At 40.6% G+C, this 23,860-nt stretch overlaps 1 protein-coding gene across 1 annotated transcript in view; it reads left to right on the plus strand.

Moving 5' to 3' along the window:
* Positions 1 to 23,860, plus strand: part of Camta (Calmodulin-binding transcription activator) — a 1,827,966-nt gene that overhangs the window by 1,673,704 nt on the left and 130,402 nt on the right. The window contains exon 31 of the mRNA XM_080281035.1: positions 20,109 to 20,329. Coding sequence (XP_080137161.1) covers positions 20,109 to 20,329 — 221 coding nt within the window. The remainder of the gene's footprint in view (positions 1 to 20,108; positions 20,330 to 23,860) is intronic.

Genomic DNA, 23,860 nt, shown 5'->3' on the forward strand with positions numbered 1-23,860 from the left:
CCTTAACAACCCCATCCATGTATATATTAAACAGCCGTGGAACCAGCGCTTGCAACTGCTTGAGTACAGCAGCTTACCAAGTGAGCTATTTAGGCACCCAGACTTATGTCAAAATTTGACATACATATGAGCTGCAGAAACCAATTACGAAAGTTGAGGAGTAGTTGTAATTACCTTGAGGCATTGGCTGTAGAGAAGTATTTCATGTGTCATAAACTTATTTGGTTTTCGTGATAGAGTTGTCACTGTGCTGCAGGAGAGAGATAGGTCAGTTGATTCTGTTTACTATATTTAGACATCAGGAAAGATGTGTGAAAGAGTATCACATGAGGGGTTGATTTGGAATTTGAAAATATCAGTGGAATTGATGGTGATATTTTGAGATGGATGAGAAGTTACCTTACGGTATACAAATGAGAACTGAATAGAGATAAGTTTTCATTATGGAAAGGAGTAATAAGTGGTGTGTCCCAGGGAGGAGGAAGAGGTTTGGCCCCAGTAGTGTTCATAATACAGGTGTACTCTGATAATCAATGATTCACCGTTTTGAAGATACAGAATAGGGGATACACCCCAAAAAACCATTGTGTTGTACTTTACTTGCTTTTCTTTTCGGATGACCCAGCAATTGGCAGTTTGAATGACATGGTTTAGTTCATGTATGTTCCAATATTGCAAAATGAAATGTTATATATTTATATGCATGGAATTAGCATGCAAGGACTCCCCTTACATTATCATCAGCATCTATCTATCTATCTATTGCCAGATTGCATAATCCCATAAGGGGTGGCCATTTGACTTTGAGTTATTTGTTTTACGGGGAGGGGCACTAACCCTCTACCAACCCACTTGCTGACACGTAGGGAGCACGTATGAGTTGGTTATATGGTTACCACCCAGCGTTGTAAATGGTTTCTTGGCTTACAGGAAACCATTTGGCTTGTCACTCAATGTAAAGCCACCTGTAAAGGAAAGAAAAGCAATAAGTGACAAGAAAGATGGGAGAAATAGGAAGAGAGGACGACAGGCACAGAAAAAGAATGATAAAGGCTAAGGAAGAAGTAGGCAGCACTACATCAAGTGAGTGGATGATGGTCGCCACCACCTACCACCCATCATCAGCATAGTTACTCTTAAAAAAAAAAAAAAAAAAAAAAAAAAAAAAAAAAATGCAGCAAGCCCACATTTATGCAGAAATTTCATTCTGTTTGCACCACCTCTGATGGAGAGAGAGAGAGAGAGAGAGAGCTACAAGAAGTTAATAAGAAAAAGTGATTTCTGAAAGATCTTGTCCATGCTGAAGAGATACTTCATATTTGCTTGAGAATACAAATCCCAATTTGAAATCATTCTAGTGTGAGTAAGATCTCATTGAGGTTTCATTTAAACAGCTCTACTGTAGTGTTTTTAATAACATCCATGGGGAGTTTGTTCCAGGTGGAGCAGATCTTGTTCGTGAAAAAGTTTTCACAAATGCCAGTGTTAAAGCTTATCCACCCCAGCATCCAGCCTGCTTGCTAGTTGAGTTCATGTTGAGACTAGACAACTTTCTGTGGTCATGATTGTCAAACCCATTCAGTATTTTAAACACTTCATTGAGCTGACCTTGCAGTCTACAGTTTCTAATGAAAACAGTCCCAGAGCCCTGAGGCAATCATAACTCAGTCTTCCAGTGGATGGAATAAGTTCTGTAGTTCTAGCTTAATCTTTTTCAAGTCAATCTAAATGTATGTCACAAGAACATGCAGAGCATACTCAAGAAGCAGCCATTTTAAGCATTTGTGAAGTGTAAGAACAATCTCTTTATTTAGCTTAGCAGTTTCTGAGCCCGTTTCTGTCCTTCAGTGCACTGTTTGGAAAACTTTAGGTCATTGCATATCAGTACACCTAAGGCCATTTCCAGATCAGTCATCCTCAGAGCTCTCCTCAAAAGTGAATAGTCTGACCCAGGATTTGCATGGCCAGCATGCAAATACCTTGCATTTCTCCAAGTTAAATGGCATTTGCCATGTCTCAGACCATTTCTTATAGCATACGCAACTCTCTGGAGTTTTTCAATCCCCATTAAGACTGCTCAAATTTGCTCCAAGTTTGATGTCATCTTTATTTATTTATTTTTTTTTTATGCGAGGAAGAAGGAACCAAAGTCCATGAGCCCGCAGTAACAGTTCCCTCCAAGAGAAAAACATAATACAATAGGGAGCCAACTTCAAGATCCGATCATTTTGAGATGCCTGGACACACTGCGTTTGAAAGACTGGAGATCATAGGCAGCAGGAAATACGGACAGAGGGAGACAGTTCCAGAGCTGACCTGTTGCATAAATGAAAGACTGGGAGTAACGGTTAACTCTTGCATTAGAGAGTTGGACAGAAAAGGGATGAGAGTTTGCTGCCAGACAGGTGCTACGCGCCTGTCGTAGAGGTGGAGGAATGCAAGCAGACAGTTCAGAGGAGCAGTGACCATTAAAGTAGCAATAGAAAAGAGATAAAGATGCAACAGTGCGGCGAAGAGACAGAGGTTGAAGGGAGTCAGTAAGAGGAGGAAAGTTAATGAGACGAAAAGCCTTTGACTCCACCCTATTGAGAAGAGCTGTATGTGTGGAGCCTCCCCACACATGAGAGTTGTACTCCACACAGGGGCGGATAAAACCCCTGTATAGAGTCAACAATTGTGCAGGGGTAAAGAAAGAGTGGAGTCGGCTTAGCACACCCAATCTCTTGGAAGCAGATTTTACAAGAGATGTAATATGATCTTTCCAAGAAAGTCCCAAGTAAATGAAACCCAAGCATGTTCAAGGATGATGCAGGATTAAGCTGAAAATTATTAAACATTAGTGGGTATACCTGTGGAAGATTTTGTCTGGTTGATAGGTGTAGACTTTGAGATCACACGTAATAGGCCAACACATATGTCAATGATTTAAAGTAATGATGAAGAGGAATGGACCAAGGATTGACCCTTTAGGAACTCGAGAAGTGACTGAGGCCCAGTCAGAAGAAATTCCATTGATCATTACTCACTGTTTTGTATCCATTAGTCAGTTTTCTATCCAGAGCATAACTTCCCTATTAATACCAAGTGCATGCACTTTTAACATTAGTCTGAGGCGAGGCTCTTTGTTGAATGCTTTTTGAAAGTCTGAGTAAAGGAAGTGAAGGATGTCTACTGCTTTGTTCATGACATGCTCAACATGTTGTGGAAAAATTCAAGCATGTTGGTTAGGCATGATCTATGTCACCTGATTTTTCCAGGTGTTTGACTGTCCTGTCTACAGTATTCCTTCTAACAGTTTTACTATGATAGATGTCAGGCTGATTGGATGGTAATTCTCGGAACATTCCTGATCCCCTCACTTAAAGATTGGGGTCACATCTGCTAGCTTCCAGTCTTCTGGCACTTTCCCTGTTTCCAGTGAGTTGTTGAAGATTTCTTCAAGTAAAGGAGCTACCTGGTTATGAGCTTCTTTAAGAACTCTTGGAAGGCTTTTATCTGGACCAGGTGACTTAGAAATATTTAGCTTGTCAAATCTTCTTGCCACCTTCTCAGGTGAGTGAAGATTATGGAATCTTCACTCTCATGGGCCAGTGCTGATCTTGCCATGGCATGATCATATTTATTGTAAAAATTGAAGCAAAATAGTTTTTTAGATTGATCCTTAAGTGGTCCAGTACAAACTCTGAAAGGTTTCCTACTGTTTACATGGCTGAAGAACTCTTTAGGGCACTCTTGTATTGTGATGCCACCCTGAGTTCTTCATTTCTCATAGCCAACTTTATCATAGTTTTCACTCTCTGACATGCAGTCTTAAAGGAGTCCAAATCAATATGATCCTGGGTGCCTTTGGCCATTTTGTATTTTGCTTTTCACTCTTTTAATGAAGTGGCTATTTCATTACTGAACCATTTTGGTTGAACCGAGCTTGGCATTGTGGACTTGAAGCATATGAATATGGCCTGTCGCTCCAAATATTAAATCTTAAATTAGTGGTACATTGCATTTACATTACTGCTTTTTAGTTCAACACTTATGAAACTCTCTCAAAAACCTGCAAAGTCAGCTTGGTGGAAGTCAAATTTTCTTTTATAAGATCCAAATGACCTTTCACAACAATAATGTAAAGTGAACATAATGAGCTTGTAGTCACAAGCTCCTAGTGACTCACTATCAGACAAGCTGGTAACACTTTCATCATCCATAGTAAACACAATATCCAGGATAGTGTTGTCTGTAGTTGATTTGTTTACCCCCCTGGGACAAAAAATTTTCATGAATAAAATCTACAAGAAGTTTATCTTCAGCATGTGATGTTCCGTCATCCCAGCTTATTTGACAATTGAAGTCATTAAGAATTACATAAATTTTGCCACTAACTACACTGTTGGAAAATCTATACACATCTTCATCCATGTGAGCAAGTTTTTTTAAATAGATATTGAATGGAGGAAGGAAAAACAAAGGGAAAAAAAAATAAGTCCTTGTGCCTAAAGGCATCCTCCATTCATAAAAGGCCTATATACTCAAACTAACTTGAATGGAGTGTTCATTAGATGAAGGTTGACACCTAATATTTCTTGCTTGGATCTAATTTTACAATCAGCAGGATTTAAGTTGTCACTGACATAGAGTAACTCAGAGAGAGAGAGAGAGGGGGGGGGGGAGGAAGAAAACTATGTAACCCTTATGACAGCCACACAGAGACCAAAATTGCTTGCATGGATTTGTGTAAACAGTGTCTCGGAAAATGGTTCTGTAAGAGAGAGAGAGGGACGCAAATTTCTTGTGTTCTTCCTCTTTTACTGATTTGTCTTTTATTCTTTTATAACCTCTGGATGTGACTCAAAAGCAAATAAAAGAAAGGGATAAAAGTAACAGGAAGAGGAAAGGGATTAGGAGATGAACTAGCTTTGTGGCTAGGATAAGGAGTGGTTGGAGGATGTTCAGGGGGCTGTTGCCTCTCCGAACATTGAGAGGGCTCTTCCTCTGTGCTAAGGGATCATTGTACACAGCGTTTGTTAGGAATGTATTGGTGTATGGTAGTAAGACCTGGGCAGTAGAGGAGGAGGATGTTCTTAGGATTAAACATACAGATATGACTGATTAGAGGAACAAGTCAAGACTGAATGTGAGGTCTGTAGGGGCTAGTTTTATGATTGAAGAATTGAGAGGAAGAATGGGACTGGAATGTTTTGGTGTTGTGATGATGAGGGGTAGACTGAAATGGTTCAGGCATACGGAGAGGATGGAGGATGGCAGTTGGGTGCAAAAGTGAGAAATGTGAATGTCGGCAGTAGGGTTGCAATAGGCAGACTGAAAAAAAAAACTGGGACGAGGTCACAGAGTGTGATCTCATGGTTAAGGAGCTGAATAGGGAGGTTGCCAGGGATTGAACAGTGTGGAGAGCTGCCATTAGGTGACAAGGCTGATGCATGTAGTCATGTTGGTCCCTTTATAAATGATATGAAAAGAGGAAATAGAAATGTGGGAGAAAAGTAGAGAGGGGGAGAAAAGGAGGGATAAAGTTGTGGTTTGTCAATGTGACATTTTATAATCTATCTATCTATCACCCGATGCCCTAATCCCGCAAAGGGTGGCCGCAAACAAAACGCCTCCAAGTCGCTCTGTCACCCACCATTTGACTGCCCTTCCCCCAACTCACTCTCCCCTCCCTCATTTACCTCTCAACTCCATCCCTCCACCTCATCCTTGGTCTTCCCCTCCCTCTCCCTCCCCCCACTTTACCCACATACACCCTCTTAATCTTTCATTCTCCTTTCTCTCCACATGTCCAAACCTCCTAAGTGTATTTCTCCTAATTTTCTCAACCAAATCTACATCCACCCCACAACATTCCTTCACTTCTTCATTCGTCAGCCTGTCGCTCCATGTCACTCCACATGCTCCTCTCAAGTAACTCATTTCCACTGCTCCCAGTCTTGACTTGTTCCCCTTTAGCAAGGTCCATGCCTCACTTCCATATGTCAGGGTAGGGATCACAATACTATCATGCAGTGACTTCTTAACTTCCATACTTACCTCCCTGTTTCTCATCACTGCTTTCAGTGAACCAATAACCTTCCTTCCCTGCTGTACCCTTTCAAGCACTTCATCCCCAAAAGTTCCATCCTTACTCATCACACTACCCAAGTACTTGAATGTACTCACATTCTCCATATTCTCACCATCCAACCTCACTGTGCATTCTGTGACTTCATTCCTCTCAAACACCATAACTTTACTCTTGTTTACATTCACTTTCAGATTCCTCTTCCTACACACTGTCCCAAATCCATTCACCAAATCTTTCCAACTCCCATTCATCTTCACTCAACAATACTGTATCATCGGCAAACAGCAACATCGGAATCATCCACATCTCACCCTCGTTCATTACAGCCACCCCCACATCCACTGCCCTACCATGCGCCTCCTTTACAACCCCATCCATGTATATTTAAACAGCCATGGAGACATCACACATCCCTATTTCAGTCCCACATTTAGATCTAAGAACTCACTCAGCTTACTTTCACTTGCACCATAGCCCTAGCTCCTTCATACATACTCTTCACAGCACTCAACAGTTTCCCCTCCACTCATATATTCTTAATACCTTTCAGATACCTTGCCTATCACTTCTGTCATAAGCTTTCTCCAAGTCCATGAAGGCAGCATACACTTTCTTTCCCTTCTTTAGATACTTCTCCACTAAACATCTTAGAACAGATATCTGATCTACACATCCTTTTCCCTTCCTGAATCCCCTCCCCCTTGTTCTTCTCCAACTAGCTCCTCTGTTATATGCCTAACCCTATCAATGATTATTCTTCCATACAGTAATGGAAAAACATAAATCTGCATACACAGGGCTGGCTGTGTACTGGTCTGCATGGTATCTTGAGTTTAACAAATGACTATTTAAACTGGTTACTGTACGAACATGTAAATGTGGTAATGTTAGAATAAATGAATGCTTTATACACACGTTGTACCTAAGAAAAAGATTGCCAGTTACAGTATATTTTACTTCTTTTGTTGGTTGATTACATATCTGTGAGGTCTGGATGGGGGCTGGAACACATTTTCACCATTCCTTAAGAAACTTGCAGGGAAAATTGCTTTGTAATCTGACAAAATTAATTTCCAATGGCTGTCATAGGTACACATACCCGTTGGATGTCGGGGTATGAATGTGAATATACATGATATTCCACTGAAGGGTGTCCTTGATTATGTCTGCTGATGATGCAAAAATTATGAAACCAATACTAGTTGAGACAAGCTGTTGGGAGCTGCAGGAGGATCTGGATCAACTTGACAGATGTAGCCAAGAATGGAAGATTGAATTTAATGCTAACAAGTTTCATATGACTGAGATGGATGTAAGTAAGAGAAAAACAAAATGGGACTGTAAAATGGGGATGGAAAACATTCCCAAGACAACACATGGGAAGGAACTGGATGTAATAATACAGCTGGGAGTATCACCAGAGAAGCAACAGAAGATAACCAGCAGAGCATACTCTTTTTTAATGAATACCCAGAATTAGAATAGCATTTAATTATGTGAGCATACACTCTTTTAATGAATACCCAAAATTAGAATAACATTTGATTATGTGAGCATATGCTCTTTTAATGAATACCCAGAATTAGAATAGCATTTGATTATGTGAGTCATGATATGCTAAGTATCTTGTTGATGACAATGGTAAGACTAAGATTAGAATATGGTGTGGTTGTGTGGTCTCCCCACCAAAAAAAAAAAAAAAAAAAAAAAAAAAAAAAAAAAACAGTTAATTAGAGAAAATACCATGAGTGGCACTAAGATGATAACAAACCTGAGAGAATTGCACTATGAGTAGAGGTTACAGAGGCTGAAATTACTTATGTTGCAAGGGAGCAGAGAAAGAGGAACCATGAAAATGGTGTATAAGTTTACACATGGTATTAAGGGGAATGACAGATGTGATTATATCATACAGGATGGTGGAAGAACATGAGGACATACAGGGTGTCCCAGGAGTTAAGGCAAAAACTTTGGGAAATGGTAGATGAGGGAATTCTAAGCAGTGTTAAATGAACATGTATCCAAATCTCAACCATTATGGAACTACAATTACTGATGACCTTGTGGGCGAAAATGGTCTCCTTCATAATTCACCCATAAGGTCATCAGTTATTGTAGCTCCGTAATGGTTGAGATTTGGACACATGTTCATTTAATATTTATTGCTTAGAATTCTTTCATCTATCATTTCCCAAAGTTTTCATCTTAACTCCCGGGACGCCCTGTATTTATAAACTTAAGTTGCCAAGGTGCTTGGTTGATATAAGAAAATATAGTTTTCCAAATACAGTAGAAGTATAGCTAAATGGAATCTGTTAGATAGCTGTAACAGTGTTGGAGAGCTGTAACTCTGGAGACAGGACAGTACAAGTATAGTACTCAGGCACTGTATAATATAAATGATGCTATCAGTGCAGAAAGGGCGGTATATCCATCCACACGAAAACAGTTTTCTTTGTATCAACAGTTCCTCCAACACTTCTACTTTTAGCTAAGGTGGATAATCTGCCAATCTCACAGCCTTCATGTGGTGGAAAGTTGTATTGAATAACAACATTGCCTTCTGCCGTAGTGGCTCACCGATTCAATTTTACGGGCCGTGAGTTTGCAAACAGGGAGTTACATCCCGTTCAGTGAATGGAGGTGCAGTGCAGGGCATTTGGTGTCAGTTCCCGTGGTCGACAGGAGGATGAAATGTTGCGTCCCGCCTCTTCCACTTCAAAAACTACACTAAGCGACTTGTGAGTTGGGGGGAGGGTAGTAAAATGGTGGGTGACAGAGCGACTTGGAGATGTTTTGTCTGTGGCCACCCTTTGCGGGATTAGGGCGTCGGGCTATAGATAGATAGATAGACTGTATCATTAAAGCATTAAAGTGGTGTCGGTTCAGCAAAATATGCAGCAAAATTGACTTTGATATACAGTATCCAAAAATAATGGAGTTAAGAATTTTTTAAAGTACTTTAGTTTCATCTTTAAAAATCATTTTAGATTTTTAACCACGAGGCACTGAGGGACTTATATCTGATGCGAAACTGGTGGGCTGGGGACACTGGGGGACGGCTATAACTGCAGGTGTTTTCGTGCCACAGTTTGAAGTGGCCACCACTTGATCTCATCTCCAGAGAGTGGGGAGAGCCTCCCGGAACCCGAGGCAAGCATACCTTAGTTGTAGCTGTGACTTTGACAGGTGTAGGACAATGTTCTCTTAACAATCTTGTCTGATTCCGTTCCCACCTCACGGGGACCCCTTGCCTCATCCACCCCTGCCAAGCCTCTTTCCGAGGATATTAGGAAAGGACTAAGTGATATTGCCATAGGGCATGTCTTGGATGCAACTGTGTCCAGTTTATCTAGTAATGGAGAAGTTATCATGTTGAGAGCAAAGCCAAAGTCAGGGCCACAAGCACACGCACAAACAGCCTGCCTCGCGGCCAAAAATTACATTCTTCACGTTCATACTCATCAACCCAACAACCTACTGACCTGACCTGGGGATGCTTTTATTTGTGTTCCCTACGTGACAACAAGTGGGTTGGCGGAGGGTTAGTGCCCCTCTCCAGAAAACAGCTTACTAAAAATACAAACACGAAGCCTTGGACCAAGGCTGACCAACAGGTGACGACTAAGGACCGAACATAGGACATGGTACAGATTGCAACATGGAATGTAAGGGGTGCAAATGATGAAGTGAAAGAGAGATTTTCCAGGTGCTTGAGGGTGCAAAAGTGGATGTATGTGGGTTATCTGAAACCAAATGGTGAGGTGAGAGTGTGAGAGAATGGAAGCTTGGATAGGACATATGTGTGGGAGTGGGTGAGAATGAGAGAGCAAAAGAAGGAATGTGTATTGTTGTGTGCAAGAGATGGAAGGAGAATGTAGGAGAGTATGGATCAGTTGCATAAGGATTGTGTGGGTAATATTGAAAGTTGGACTACAAATGTGGGTGATTGTGTGTGTGTGTATGTGCCAATGCAAGATTGTGCAAGCCGAGTGGAAAGAAGAGTTCTGGACAAATGTGGAAGTGTGCATGGAAAAGTTTGAAAGGATTGAGACAGTGTTTTTGACTGGAGATATGAATGGAAAATAAAGGAATGTGAAGGTGGATGGAGTAGTTGGTGAGTGGGGTGTGATGCAGATGTGGATGAAAATGACAGTGCTCTAGTGGACATTTGTGCCAGGAGGGGGTTGGTGATAGCCAATACCCTCTTCAGACACAAAATGATCCACAGGTATACGTGGCAAGTGATGAGAAGGGGTGGGTGGTGAACTGAATGAATGGAAGGCAGTGATTGATTATGTGTGTGTGGATGATAGAGTGAGGTGTGTAATGGATGCAAGGGCATATAGAGTTTGGGGAGTGGACTATCTGACCACTACTTTGTGGTGGTGAAAGTCAAGGCTTAAATGAAATGGAGGAATAGAAGAAGGGAAGGACAGGAGGAAGTAGTTCATATAAGGAGGGTGGAAAGTTTACAAGAGGATGGAAAAAAAAGCAGAATATAAGAGTAAAGTGGAGGATCGATTGGGTAAATATGATTTGGAGCAGGTGGGGGAGGAGGAAGTTGTGTGCAAGATATTCACAGAAAAAATCTGTGCAGCTGCAGCTTGTGAGGTGGTGTGTGGGGTGAAGAAAAGATGAAAGGGGGTGCAAGGAACAGCATGGTAGATGAAGAGGTGAGACAGGCTGTGGCACAAAGAAAGAAAGCATTTAGTGAATGGATGAGAAACAGGGATTTGGAGGATGTTGAGACACAGAAGAAAGAGTCTTATGTAGAGAGGATGAGAGAGGTGAAAGGATTAGTAAGAGAGAGTAAGAAGAGAGTGAATGAGGAATTTTGAAGGAATTTGAGTGTAAATTGGAGGGAATGTAAGAAAATGTTCTGGAAATGGGTAAAGAGAGTTAGACAGGGTGTTAAAGAAGTTAGTCATGGAGTGAAAGATAAAAATGTTAGATTTCTAGTGGAGAAGGGAGGAAAAGTGAGCAAATGGAGAGAACACTTTAAGGAATTGTTGAACATAGAGACTGAAAGTAATGTGAGTATAAGTGGATGGGGAGTGGCTGGGAGATGAAGGGATGTGAGAAGAGAGGAAGAAATCAGTAGGATGGAAGTTGTGGAAGCAATGAAGAAAGTCAAAATGGGGAAAGCCTCGGGAATTGATGGAGTGTGTGGTAAAATACTGAAGCATGGGAGAGAGATAGTAGTAGAATGGATATGGAAGGTGTGCAGATTGACCTGGGAGGATGGTAAAGTCCCGGAGGACTGGAAGTCAGGTATAATTATTCCCCTGCACAAAGGAAAAGGGGAAAAAAGAAGTGTTTGGCAATCATAGGGGCATTTGTCTTCTTAGTGTAATAGGAAAAGTATATGGTAGGATACTTATTGACAGAGTAAGGAAAGTAACAGAGGAATTAGAGAAGTACAGAGAGGTTTTGGGAAGGGAAGAAGTTGTGTAGATCAGATATTCATTCTTAGGTCTTTAGTGGAGAAGTTTCTAGAGAAAGGAAAGAAGTTGTATGTGGTCTTCATGGATTAGGAGAAAGCATATGACAAAGTGGATAGACAAGGATTGTGGAAAGTATTAACCCGCCGCGTCCCAGAGACGTGCATTCACGTCCTCACATGATGTGCGCTTATATCTCGGAGACGTGAATTAACGCGGCAACATTGCAAGGTCCCTAATTTGCACAATTTTCAATTTTTGCGAGTGATTTAGCGAGTGATTTTTGGCACGTATACACGGGACACCTTCCTCTATTCCTCTACAAGATGCCAAGCAGGGACAATGCCTTACACCGCATAACCCCCCCCCCCGCACGCCATTGTCTCGGCAATTCACCTGTTACCAGTGACCTGGCCAATCAAGACATTCTGGGCCAGAGTGATTCCCCAATCGATGAAAATGTGGAGGACAAAGTTTACATAGCATTAGAGGAAGAAACAGTCAGAAATGATGATCAGGTAATGTGGGAAAAAAAGGTCATGAATGGTGATGAGTTAGTTAGTGAAACAATGCATATAATGCCTATATTACTGTTTGAAAACCAATATGTACTCTTGTACTACATATGAATTCGTACCAAGTAAATAAATAAATACTGTTTATGAGTGGATAAAATAGTTACCCTCCCATAGAACTCGTTTTGTTTGGTGCCAGCCTGTTAGAAAACCCAGTCGGGTAAGGAGGTACTCGTACCTAGATCGAGTATTTTAAACCTCAGGTGAGCGATTTCAATATGAATTTTCAATGTTTCTCACCAAAAGCAGATGTTTGAGCCCAAAAAAAAAAAAAAGGTCCAAAAATGTCTGGACTGGGGCGTACCACTGCCCAGAAAACGTCGGGATGGGGCGGGTTAAGAATACATGGAGTAAATGGGAATTTGTTGAATGCCATGAAGAGTACATATGATGGTGCTAAGGCTGCAGTGCTTGTGGACAGCAAACTGAGTGAATTTTTCTGTTTGAAGGCTGGAATGAAACAGGGATGTATCATGTCTCCATGGTTGTTCAATCTGTATAAGGATGGGGTTATAAAAGACATACAAGGTAGAGCAGTGGATGTCAGAGCGGACAGTGGGTGGAAACTCCCTGTACTGTTGTTTGCGGATGTTATTGCTTTGTTAAGTGAAGACAAAAAGGAGCTGCAAGGCTTGGTGAATGAGTTTAGGATAGTTTGTAAGACACGGAATGTAAAGATGAATGTAGGGAAGAGTAAAATTATGGTCTTGGAGAGAAATGAAGTCACTAAATGTACAGTGAGGTTGGATGAGGAAGAAATGGGAAATGTGAGTGCATTTAAGGTACTTGGGTAGAATGATGAGTAAGGATGGAAGTGTAGAGGGTGAAGTGCTTGAAAGGGTACATCAAGGAAGAAAGGTTGCTGGTTCTTTGAAAGCAGTGATAAGAAACAGAGAAGTGAGCATGGAAGTGAAAAAGTTACTGCATGACAGTTATGTGATACCAACTGTAACGTACGGAAGTTAAGCTTGGACATTCTTGGAGGGACGCAGGTCAAGAGTGAGGGCTGTGGAAATGAGTTATTAGAGAGGAGCATGTGGAGTCACATGGAGAGACAGACTGACAAATGAGGAAGTGAAGGAGCATTGTGGTGTGGATGTGGATGTGATAGGAATCGATAGGAGAAAGACACTGAGGTGGTTTGGCCATGTGGAGAGGGTGGAGAGCAACAGACTGACGAGGAGAGTGTATGCCAGGGATGAGATGGAGGGATGGATTGGAGAGGTTTATGAGAGAGGGGGGTGTGAGCTGGGAGCAGGGTAGTGAAATGGTGTTGGACAGGGCAACATGGAGGCAATTTGTTTGTGGCCACCCCTTACGGGATTAAGGTGTCAGGCAATAGATAGATACAGGTAGATAGATAGATGGATAAGAAGACTTGGTAAGTAATATGGTTTTTAATTTGTTTTCCTAACTGCTATATTTTCCTAGATATTAAGGTTTGAAAACAAGCAATTTTGGGAAAAATGCCTGTACAGAGAGGTTGGCAACAGTATAAATCACCTGGCATCCAGGAGTTAAAATCCTGTGTAAAAATCTTAATCAATAACCTACACACTGTGGTCATGAAAATGGCACCAAACATATAAAAATATCTTTAAAAATGTTGGATACAGTCATTTGAAGTTTCTCAAACTTTTACTGCTTTTTCTGGCAGTTATTACGATTGGTCTGTTCAGCCCTTTCTGAACTGATAGTCTCAACCAAGTAGGTGAATACAAATGCAGTAGATGAATACTATACAGTTGTTCATTATGTGATACATCGTTATAATAATAATTCAGAAGTTTTACCTTTTTTCAGAATAACGTTTAAAAATTGGTCGCGATTTCACTTGAACGTTATTTTCAACAGCTGTCTGCGAGAATCTTGTGCTGACATAGTGGCATAGACAAACTGGCAGTCAACCATTCTGTCAGAGCCAAAATAGCTGCCCAGTGTTTACATTCACTGTGATCATTTGCTTTTTGTTCTATTTTGTGCATGAAAGGCTACTGAAACACTTGCTGTCACAAAAAACAGTATAAATGCTCAACTAAAGCAGTGTGTGATAATGAGTAGAGTGATATCTTTTTTGTGTGAAATACTGATACTTATGACTTGGAAATTGTGTCATCCATACTTACATAGCCTCCCCAGTCAGCTGATGATGGGGTTCCATTCAGCTGATTGAGGCAAGATGACTGCACAGTGTTTACATTTGCTGTGATCATTTACCTTTTGTTCCATTTTGTGCATGAAAGGCCATTGAAACACCATTGCTAGTGCCAGATAACAGAGCAAGTGCTTATTAAATAGTGCAGTGTGCAATGGTAAGTGAAGTGATTACATTTTTGTATGAGATACTGAAACTTGTGACTTGGAAATAGTGTCTGACAAGCATGCATCTCTAGTGAAAAGTGTGGTGCTACTGAGGGGTGCCAAGGCAAGCCTAAAATGGTTAGTTTTTTTTTTTTAGATTTTAGGATTTGCAGTTGAGGTCACCCTCCCTAACCCTGTTGAATTCTTGTTACATTGACCTTGCCATGTGATAAACTGCCATGTGATAGGTTTTCACTTGATATAACCCTATTGTATAGTGAAACTGGATTGTACAAAGACATTGACATAACAACAGTGGTGTAGGGAACCTATGGCACACCCCTGTAAGGGCAGGTGCTCATTTGTGGTCGACAGGTCTGCACCAACAGCAGCAACAACAATTGCTATCCCCACAGTGATGTATAGAATTGGGGCTTGGACTTTTGTAGATGAGTACAAATCAAGGGTAATGATGACAAGTAACTCAAGAGGAACCTATGGAGTTGTATGGAGACAGGGAGACATTTGAAGATGCTAATAAATATTGTGGTATTGATGAGGAGATGCTGAAAATTAGTGCCCTGAAATGGTTTGGCCATGTGGAGAGAATAGAAAATGAGAGACTGACTAGGAGAGTGTATGTGATTGAAGTGAAGGAAGAAATGGAATTCCCCTGAGCTAGACCCTGTATTGGATCATATAGCCCCGCTAGGCTACAGGAGCGCGCTACCACTCCCGGCGCGGCAGTTCCGGGCGAGGCTCAAACCCACAATCCCCCGTTTACAAGCTTGATGCTCTGCCACTGAGCCACTGTGCCCCCAATTGAAGTGAAGGGGGATAGGAGAAGGGGGGGGGGGAGACTGAGGATGAGGCAAAGGGATGGGATGCATGGGGATTTGAATGAGGGTAGTGTGATTTGGAGGGAAGGCAGCCTGATAGTTAAGAACAAGTTGATGTGGAGGTGACTTGTTCATGTCCACTCACTGCAGGATTACTGCATCTAGATACAGTATAAATATATAGATTTGGTCTTGAAAAGATTCACATCCTTCCCTATTAATGATGTCAGTATTCTCATATCCACTACAATTGATATCCTAGGTGTTACTCTAAACCCCAACCTAAGCTGGACAGCTTACGTTAAATCCCTTGCTAAAAATGCTTCTAAAAAACTGGGACTTATGTACAAAGTTCGTGAGTTCTTCAATGACGAGCAGATGGCCACAATATACAAAAGTCATGTGCCTTCTCTGATGGAATACTGTTCACCACTGTGGAGTGGATGTGGAGCGGTTGCATCGAGGCAGTTGGACAAAATTCAAAATAAAGCCATTAGATTAATCAGTAATCCTGCCATAACGCAGGACCTTCCTCCATTATCAGTACGTAGAGATGTTGCTTCTTTAGCACTATTTTATCGATATTTTTACCGTAAGTGCTCTAATGAACTGGCTTCAATTGTGCCTCCCCTTCACAGTTTCTCCCGAAATACTCGGACAGCTGGGAGCGCCCATGAACTCACACTCTCTCACCCACAATGCAGAACCTCTGCTTATCAAAATTCATTTATCCCCAGAACTACTGCTCTCTAGAATTCGCTCCCTGGGAGTTGCTTCCCACATACATTTAATCCTCTCAATTTTAAATCCAATTGTTATAAGTATTTTATGAATGGAGGATGCCTTTAGGCACGTGGACTTATTTTTTTTTCCTTTGTTTTTCCTTCCTCCATTTATTATAAAAAAAAAAAAAAAAAATCTTGAAGATTAACAGTGAGGATCACCACTTGATGAAACAAGAGGCAGTGCCAAGGCACGCAAACCCATCCCCGGCAGTCATTATAATGCTGATGTATAAACACAACAGGATATCTAGTCAAAGATGTCACAAATCAGATCTGGAGTATATTGGGTGAAAACTGACGATTTTATGCCCATTTAAAATTTTTGGCCCGACCCACATGACATTGACCCCCCCACCACCAACTAGGGGGTGACCCCCCTTGATGTAGTGTGGCATGTTATAGGACGCAGATTTGAAAGATGCACATTTAGGTTTTAGTTTCGTGTCAGTTTGACAAATTTGAAAGGAGTTATGGGATAAAAGCAATTTTTTTTTTTTTTTTTTTTTTTGACCTAAAGCCTGGGCCTTGGCCCAGTTTGGCCCTAAATTTAATCAGGTGATCATAAGATCATAGCCCATCATCCCTGTAATTTTAGTCAAATATTGCGCCAGTAGTTTTCACGTAAAGTTATTAACAGACAGACGGACACACAAACAAACAAACAGACACACTGAATGAAAACCATACCCATCCCTGAGCCCCTCTGGGGTGGGGACGGGTAAATACTGATACCTTTGTAAATGGTACATGGTGAAAATACTGTATGCACAACTTTCGTAATTATCGTCCATATTTAGGTTGCATAGAGGATTTCATAGTACCTTCTCCTTATTATTTGCATATCACACATTGATATTCTCTTGTTTGTGCTATTTATACCTTGTACATCCTGTGCCTCGGTAATATACAAGGGAAAATACTGTGATGGTGGCATAAGCAAAGTATATTGCTGAGGAAGTGGAGCTTTGGAGTCTCCCGTGCCACCTAGAGTAGTCTTATTGCCTATCATTATTACTGCCACTCATCAGTATTCTGGTTGGGTATGGCATAGTAGTGTTGTTTGCATCTCTTGCTTTTATTTTTCCTGACTTTAGCTTAGCTATAATTTTCAGTGCTGTCAACTTTTTTTTCTTATGTGAATTTGCAGAAAATGATAAAGAAGTACAGTTTTCACACAGTATACAGTACTTCTCTATTCATGCAACATTCTTATTTGCAGTTTGAGTAATTAGGTGACTGTTGTGGCATTTCAAGCCAGTGTGCTTGCTTTCCTAACCAGTTACCAAGGTGGTATGATAGGCATCAGCTTCAGCTTTGGTACACTGTTCTCTCATGTTGCATGCTGGTCCTCAGAGTTCATTATGCAAGAGAATTTTTGTCTTTGTAGATATTGCTTTTTCTTTCTTTTTCTTCATGCAGTAGTGGGCCTTCAAATATTTTGTCAGAGAGCCTGTAGGTGATATGATACAAATCCCTCATTCATAGAGGACAGTTGTGGATGTGGGGTACCTTATGAAAGGAAAACTGTAAAACAAGGTGTACATATATTTCCAGAAATGCCTGTTTGGAATACTGAATTTGAATTCAGTAAAGTATTTGTGGATATGTAATCTGCTCCAACCGGCAAAGGTTCAGTGTGCAGAACTTATAATGCTTCACAGTCATTGAATAATGCTAACATGTTATGTGAAAGGATGCTCTTGGAATTACTTTTCCTTCTGGCATAATCACTGTTATTATTCATATTATATATCCAGGGCTCTGCTGAATGTGACTGACCCCCTTGAAGTAAGCTTTAACCCCTTCAATATGGTGATGTCTTTTTCATTCACATCAGATTACCAGTAGATGCTTAAATGAAATTTAAGTTAGATCACTAAGATCTCTAGTAGTTAAGGGGCTAATTAAGACTATGTATTGACAGTTATGCAGTTAAGTAAGGTCTCTGGTAGTAAAGGGATTAATTAGGGCTGTATCCAACCCCTCCAGTGCAAAGAGCCTCTCCTTATTTAAGTATAATCGTAAAGACCAAGCATATAATTAAAAATAATGTGCTGTATATAGCTTTAAGAGACAAAAAGGATATATGTGTTTCTTCACTCTATCTTGGCCAAAATTTGCCATCTCTCCATCATGAGTGCTGAGTTGTAACACTGGACTAACACCTGCATGTGGTGCTGGTCATTAAAAAAATGTAATGGAAAGGATATAGAGCTGTGGTATTGTTTTATTTTGCCATTGAGGTATGTGAAAGAAGCTGCAACATGATGAAGCTTTTGGGCCTAGTTAAGGTAAAAAGATTGTAGCGATAGTAACAGTACTTCATTTAGCAATAGGTGTTGTTTGTTCTTGTTCATTAACCCCTTCTTTATGATAATGCATTTAGTGTATTTTTGCTACTTCCAAACAGTTTTACTCAGTTCAGGAAAGACAGAGGGGTTATTGAAAGCAATATATAACCCCTTCAGTTCGAAGAGTCTCTCCTGTGACAGAATTTATTAATGAAAGTGCAGTGGAAAAGATGTACCCAGACTGAATGGGATAAAACACCTGATAAGTTAAATTTAATACGGAAATGGCCTAGGCATCACTTTTAATGGAAATGTAACCATGCCTTTGCTGCAGTGCATAGGCTACATAAATTAATGAAAGAGTGGCTGACTGAAGCATCAGATGTAAGTTAGACTATACTATGTTCACTTTAACTTGACCTAGAATTGCTGCTTCTCCATTTTCAGTGCGCATTGTCACAAAGAAGTGCTATGGAAAGGATGTAAAAGCTGTAACACATTAAGTCTTTTTATATTAAATCTCTGTATATTTTGCTTTTTTATGTCCTTTTTTGTAGTTAAATAAAATAAAGATTTAATTTTAAAGTTCCTTTGTTATCAGTAAAGCTGACTTACTGATTTACAGTATCACTTCTGTGACAAAATTTGATATTTTAGAATTTTTCCTTGACACATAATGAGGATTTAGTGGGGGAACAGGCTAGAAAAGGACACAAATCTCTGTCTTGTTAAGGTGGACAAACTGTAGCAGCATTGCATGCCAAGTAGTTCAGTGTAAGGTGTTGCTGTTGTCCCGTGGTTGTTGTACTGGTGTAGTGCAACAATCGCTGTCCAATCTATATTTACTCGTTCTCGTTTCTTTCTCATAGCAGCATCTGGGAGTTACTAACGGACAAAACGGTGAGTTGGTCTGAGTCAGGCTGAAGATCACAGGAAGTATTATTTCAAGTTTTTCTGTGTTCGCTGTGTTGATGTTGTGTTTGTGTTGTGTTGTTGTGTTGTATAGTATTCTTGAAAAACCACTCCATTTCATTAGCTCACTTGATTCTTTTGCTGTACTACTTAAACACTGCTTCATGTGTTTGTTTGCCTAGGCAATCATTACTTAACCAAGACCCTTTTTTTTTATAATTTAGTTTAAAGAAATATTTACATTCAGTGTACCTTTGTATCAGTTTTATTTTTGTAGTTTTGCAGTGGTATTGTTACTCTTTTTAAATATTGTGGAAAATATAGGATTCTGCATTGCTGTTAACTGTGATGTAGTTACCGTAAAGGAGTGGCATTTAAGTTCATGGGGCATGTAGTGTTAACAATATCCTACAGTCCCCCTATGATTTCAGTTAGATTTTCTTTTAATATTCATTAGTTTTAAAGCTACTTTTTACCTTTTCCCTGTTTATTTTGGGAATATATGAATGTTGAGTATAATAGCCTTTTATGTATTTTAATTAAATGTTATAGATATAAAATCATTTATAATTTGTAAATGTACCATAATATCCACACATTTTTGTGTCAGAAATTACTTAGAATCTAGAATAGCACCTAACTTATATTCATATGTTGCACTGCAGGAAAACTGTCTGTTCATACAGTACTTCAGATTGTTTATTGTATGTGCTAACAGTGTTATTTGTGTAGCTATTTACCCTCCTGCAAGTAGTTCAGACTTCATAAATTTAAAGTGTTGTTGTTGTTGTTGATAGGACTGTCAAAAACAAGTACAGTAGCTTGGTGTGAGATGCCATCACTGGGGCTCCCGACATGCCTTCAATCTTGTGGCTTTTCAGATTACAGAAAGAGCGAGCGCAGGCGGCAGAAAGAGAGAAGGTGGCCCTGGGGTGCCAGGTGGGGGTGGCGGGGTGCCTGGGAGCAGCAGCGGTGGGGGGGGTCGGGGGTCAGCAACCCCTCCCGCCAATTCTCCACCAGCTCCCTCCAGCACGGGCGGCCCGCTCATCGGAGCTCTGCCTCCGCGACACAGACCCTTTACTCTCGAGCACAGCCCCTGCACCTGACCAGTGAGTCCATGCCAGTACTGTACTAACACTATTAGTGTATGACTGACTATGTATGTAAAGTGTGAGGTGGATTTTGTATACTGTACCTTGTACAGAATAGTCCAGTTGCATTCAGTATAGCATGCCATGTTAGAATGTGAAAAATTTAGAACACGACTCATAGCTAACAAAACCCAAGAAAAGTAATTATGTAAATTCATATGACAGTGTAAAGTACAGTGACCCTTTGGTTATCATGCACATGGGTATAGTGATTTTCATTACCTCTGCATGATGAAAATCAGCAGTTCTGCTGTTACTGAACATTTTTCAGCTAAAAAACATTGTTATCATGCACTGGGCTGGTTTCTGCCAACAGTGATGGTGCCGTACCTGTGGTTTCTGATGATTTTGAGAGATTTAGAGATGAGGTCCTACTTGGGGACTTGATCCCAGGTGGTGGAGCCAGGTTTCTGCTGACAGTGATGGTGCAATGTCTGTGGTTTCTGATGGTTTGGGGGGGATTCAGAGATGAGGTTCTACTCAAAGAGTTAATCCCAGGTAGTGGAGCCACTAACTCTTCACCCCCTACCTCAGAAACCTGTACCTTAAGCCCATTTCAGGTCATTCTATAGCATGTGTTTCTTTTCATCATTCTGTTAACCTAATCTTGCCTACATGTTTTTCTATTTACCACTTGTATGTATTTAGGGAAAATTTGGGCATGAACTTGGGATAAACCCCACAAGGTTTGTGCATTTATGACACAATTCTGTTATCACACACCATATTTAGTACCAGTTATGCACAGTAATCAAAGGTTCACTGTACAACAGTAAAACCCACTGGATCTTGCCTCAATCAGTACAACACAACCCGCCCTCCCCCACAACACTGTGCAACCATTGTTGTGTGTGAGTTAGCCAATAAGTAGCAATATGACAGGTGTGTTGTGCAGGGATGAGGGAAGCAGCTGGGCAAGGCCAGGAGGGAGACTTATATTGGGAGAGAATCATTTTTATTTTTTCAGGATGTAGACATAGAACTGGCATACTAGTATTCAGCAGTGTTGTTTCATAGCATGAATGCATTTGATAACTAGAAAGTGGTTATGGGGATGATGTTATGGACTGAAGGGCAAAAAGGGAAACTGTAATGTTGAGACTGAGATGGAATTAATGACTTCCACAGCGTTTTTCTTAAACATTACTGTGCAAAAAAATTACATTGCAGCAGGTGTTAGAGGTGAAATTATTTGGATAAACATGCAAGATAATTGACAGACTGAACGGCAAAAATAGTTTTCTAAAAGTTTGCTAGAAATTTTAGAGGTAATGGAGTTCAGTGAATGAGGAACAATGATGGTGTTACTGATAATTAGCCCCTTAAGTCCAATGATGTATTTTCTACTTTAATCATACTACCTTCAGGTGATTTTATTCAGTCTTGAGACAAAAATCAGGCTGTGAATGAGTTGGTGAGGCTGCATCAAATGTTTTCAGTCCAAAAAGCCTGTCCAGAGCTGAAAATACTTTGAAGATATCAAAAATAAGAAAAATGTCATTGGGTTGAATGGGTTGAATTGGCAGGTTTTAGAAACCCTCTGTTTGCAAGCCTAGGGAAAGTTGTGCCCTAATAGAGGATTTTATTCTAAAACTTGCCAGTTTACAGGATCCATTGAAATGTTACCTTAGAGCTATTACCCTTTCCAAGACATTGCCATGACAGGGTTAGTATCCTTGTGCATGTTGATTGTCATTTTTTTTTTTATTTAGAGTACAGTATTCAGTTGCACAGGTTGGTTTGAGCAGAAGAGGAAGTCTTAAGGTGGGAGAGAAAGGACACCTCATCCAGGAGGGTCATTTGAGGACACTACATCCCTGAGGCTTGCAGATAGAGGATTTTATTCTCAACCTGCATGAGACCCATCAATGTGTAATGCTCAAGTACTGGACAGTGGTTCTTAAAACTTTTCACCCCTGATAACCCCAGGTTTGACTCTAACTCAGCCTGATACCCCATCTCTAATAATATTACTCGTTTAATTTTTAATTTCCTGTAAAAGTCATCAGTCAGTCATAGTTACTGTACATGAAATAGTTAATCTTTTTTTCTGGATAATCCCCCCAGACCCATTTTGATACCCCCTGGGGGTATCAAGGCAATACTTTATCCCTTAAGAAACGGGTGTCTGCATATGCAGTCCCGCAATTTTTCAAAGTAATGCGGACATTAAAGCAGCTTCCCTTGCTCTATGGAGGAGTAGGATGACAATAACAAACCCTCCCCAACATGTAGTAAATACATTGCGGTAACAGTGACGTGACAGTGAAGTGAATTAGTGTTAAATATTATTATTTATACATATATTATTATATATACATATATCACGTAGTCTGCAGTGCCACCTCATGTTTGGAGGGTGAAGTGCTTGAAAGGGTACAGCAGGGAAGAAAGGTTGCTGGTTCTTTGAAAGCAGTGATAAGAAACAGGGAAGTGAGCATGGAAGTGAAAAAGTTACTACATGACAGTATTGTGATACCAACTCTAACGTATGGAAGTGAAGCTTGGACGTTGTTGGAAGAACACAAGTCAAGAGTGAGAGCAGTGGAAATGAGTTATTTAAGAGGAGCCTGTGGAGTCACATGGAGAGACAGGCTGACGAATGAGGATATAAAGGAGCGTTGTGGTGTGGATGTGATAGGAAGCGTTATGAGGAACACACTGAGGTGGTTTGGCCATGTGGAGAGGATGGAGGGTGAAAGACCGACAAAGAGAGTGTATGTGAGTGAGGTGGAGGGGGAAAGAGGGAGGGGGAGGCCGAGGATGAGATGGAGGGATGGGATGGAGAGGTATATGAGGGAGGGGGGTGTGAGTTGGGAGCAGGGCAGTGAAATGGTGGGGGACAGGGCATCTTGGAGGCGATTTGTTTGTGGCCACCCCAAACGGAATTGAGGTGTCTGGCAATAGATAGATAGATAGATATATCAGCATCATCATCCAGACCTCCTTTCCCACCCTAGGGCAGGGTGATGACTGTCAATGTCCAGACAGTCCAAATTTGTCCAATCCAATGGACCACGCTTCCATTCACTCGTCATTCAAGCCCCCAGAATCCTGGCTCTTTTGGATACGCCAAAAACATTCACAACATTTGTAGCTTCACATAAACATATCCGTATTGGATACATATTATTATTCATAACTGCCTCTGTGTAATAAATACATTGTGGTAACAGTGATGTGACAGTGATGCGACAGTGACGTGATTTATGATATTATCATCATTATTGTTATAATATGGAGTGTCTAGCTTATTGGAAAATAGTGTTATAAAATGGCTTTGAAAATGTATTTCACTGCAAGTGTGTGGTACGAGTATTGCAGTGCCAATGCAGTGAAATATAACTACTGCAGTGATCACACAGTGAATGTTTACAGTATGTGCAATGTTAAATAGTAATTATAATGTGCAACACAGAGTGTAGTAAGCTCTGGGTGGCAGTCATGAGAGTAAAAAAATTTGATTTTAGTACACCTCCTTCTAAAATC

The sequence above is a fragment of the Coenobita brevimanus genome, chromosome 87, assembly GCF_032717465.1.
Source record: "Coenobita brevimanus isolate Jiangsu-jjx chromosome 87, ASM3271746v2, whole genome shotgun sequence".
In the NCBI taxonomy this organism is placed as follows: domain Eukaryota; kingdom Metazoa; phylum Arthropoda; class Malacostraca; order Decapoda; family Coenobitidae; genus Coenobita; species Coenobita brevimanus.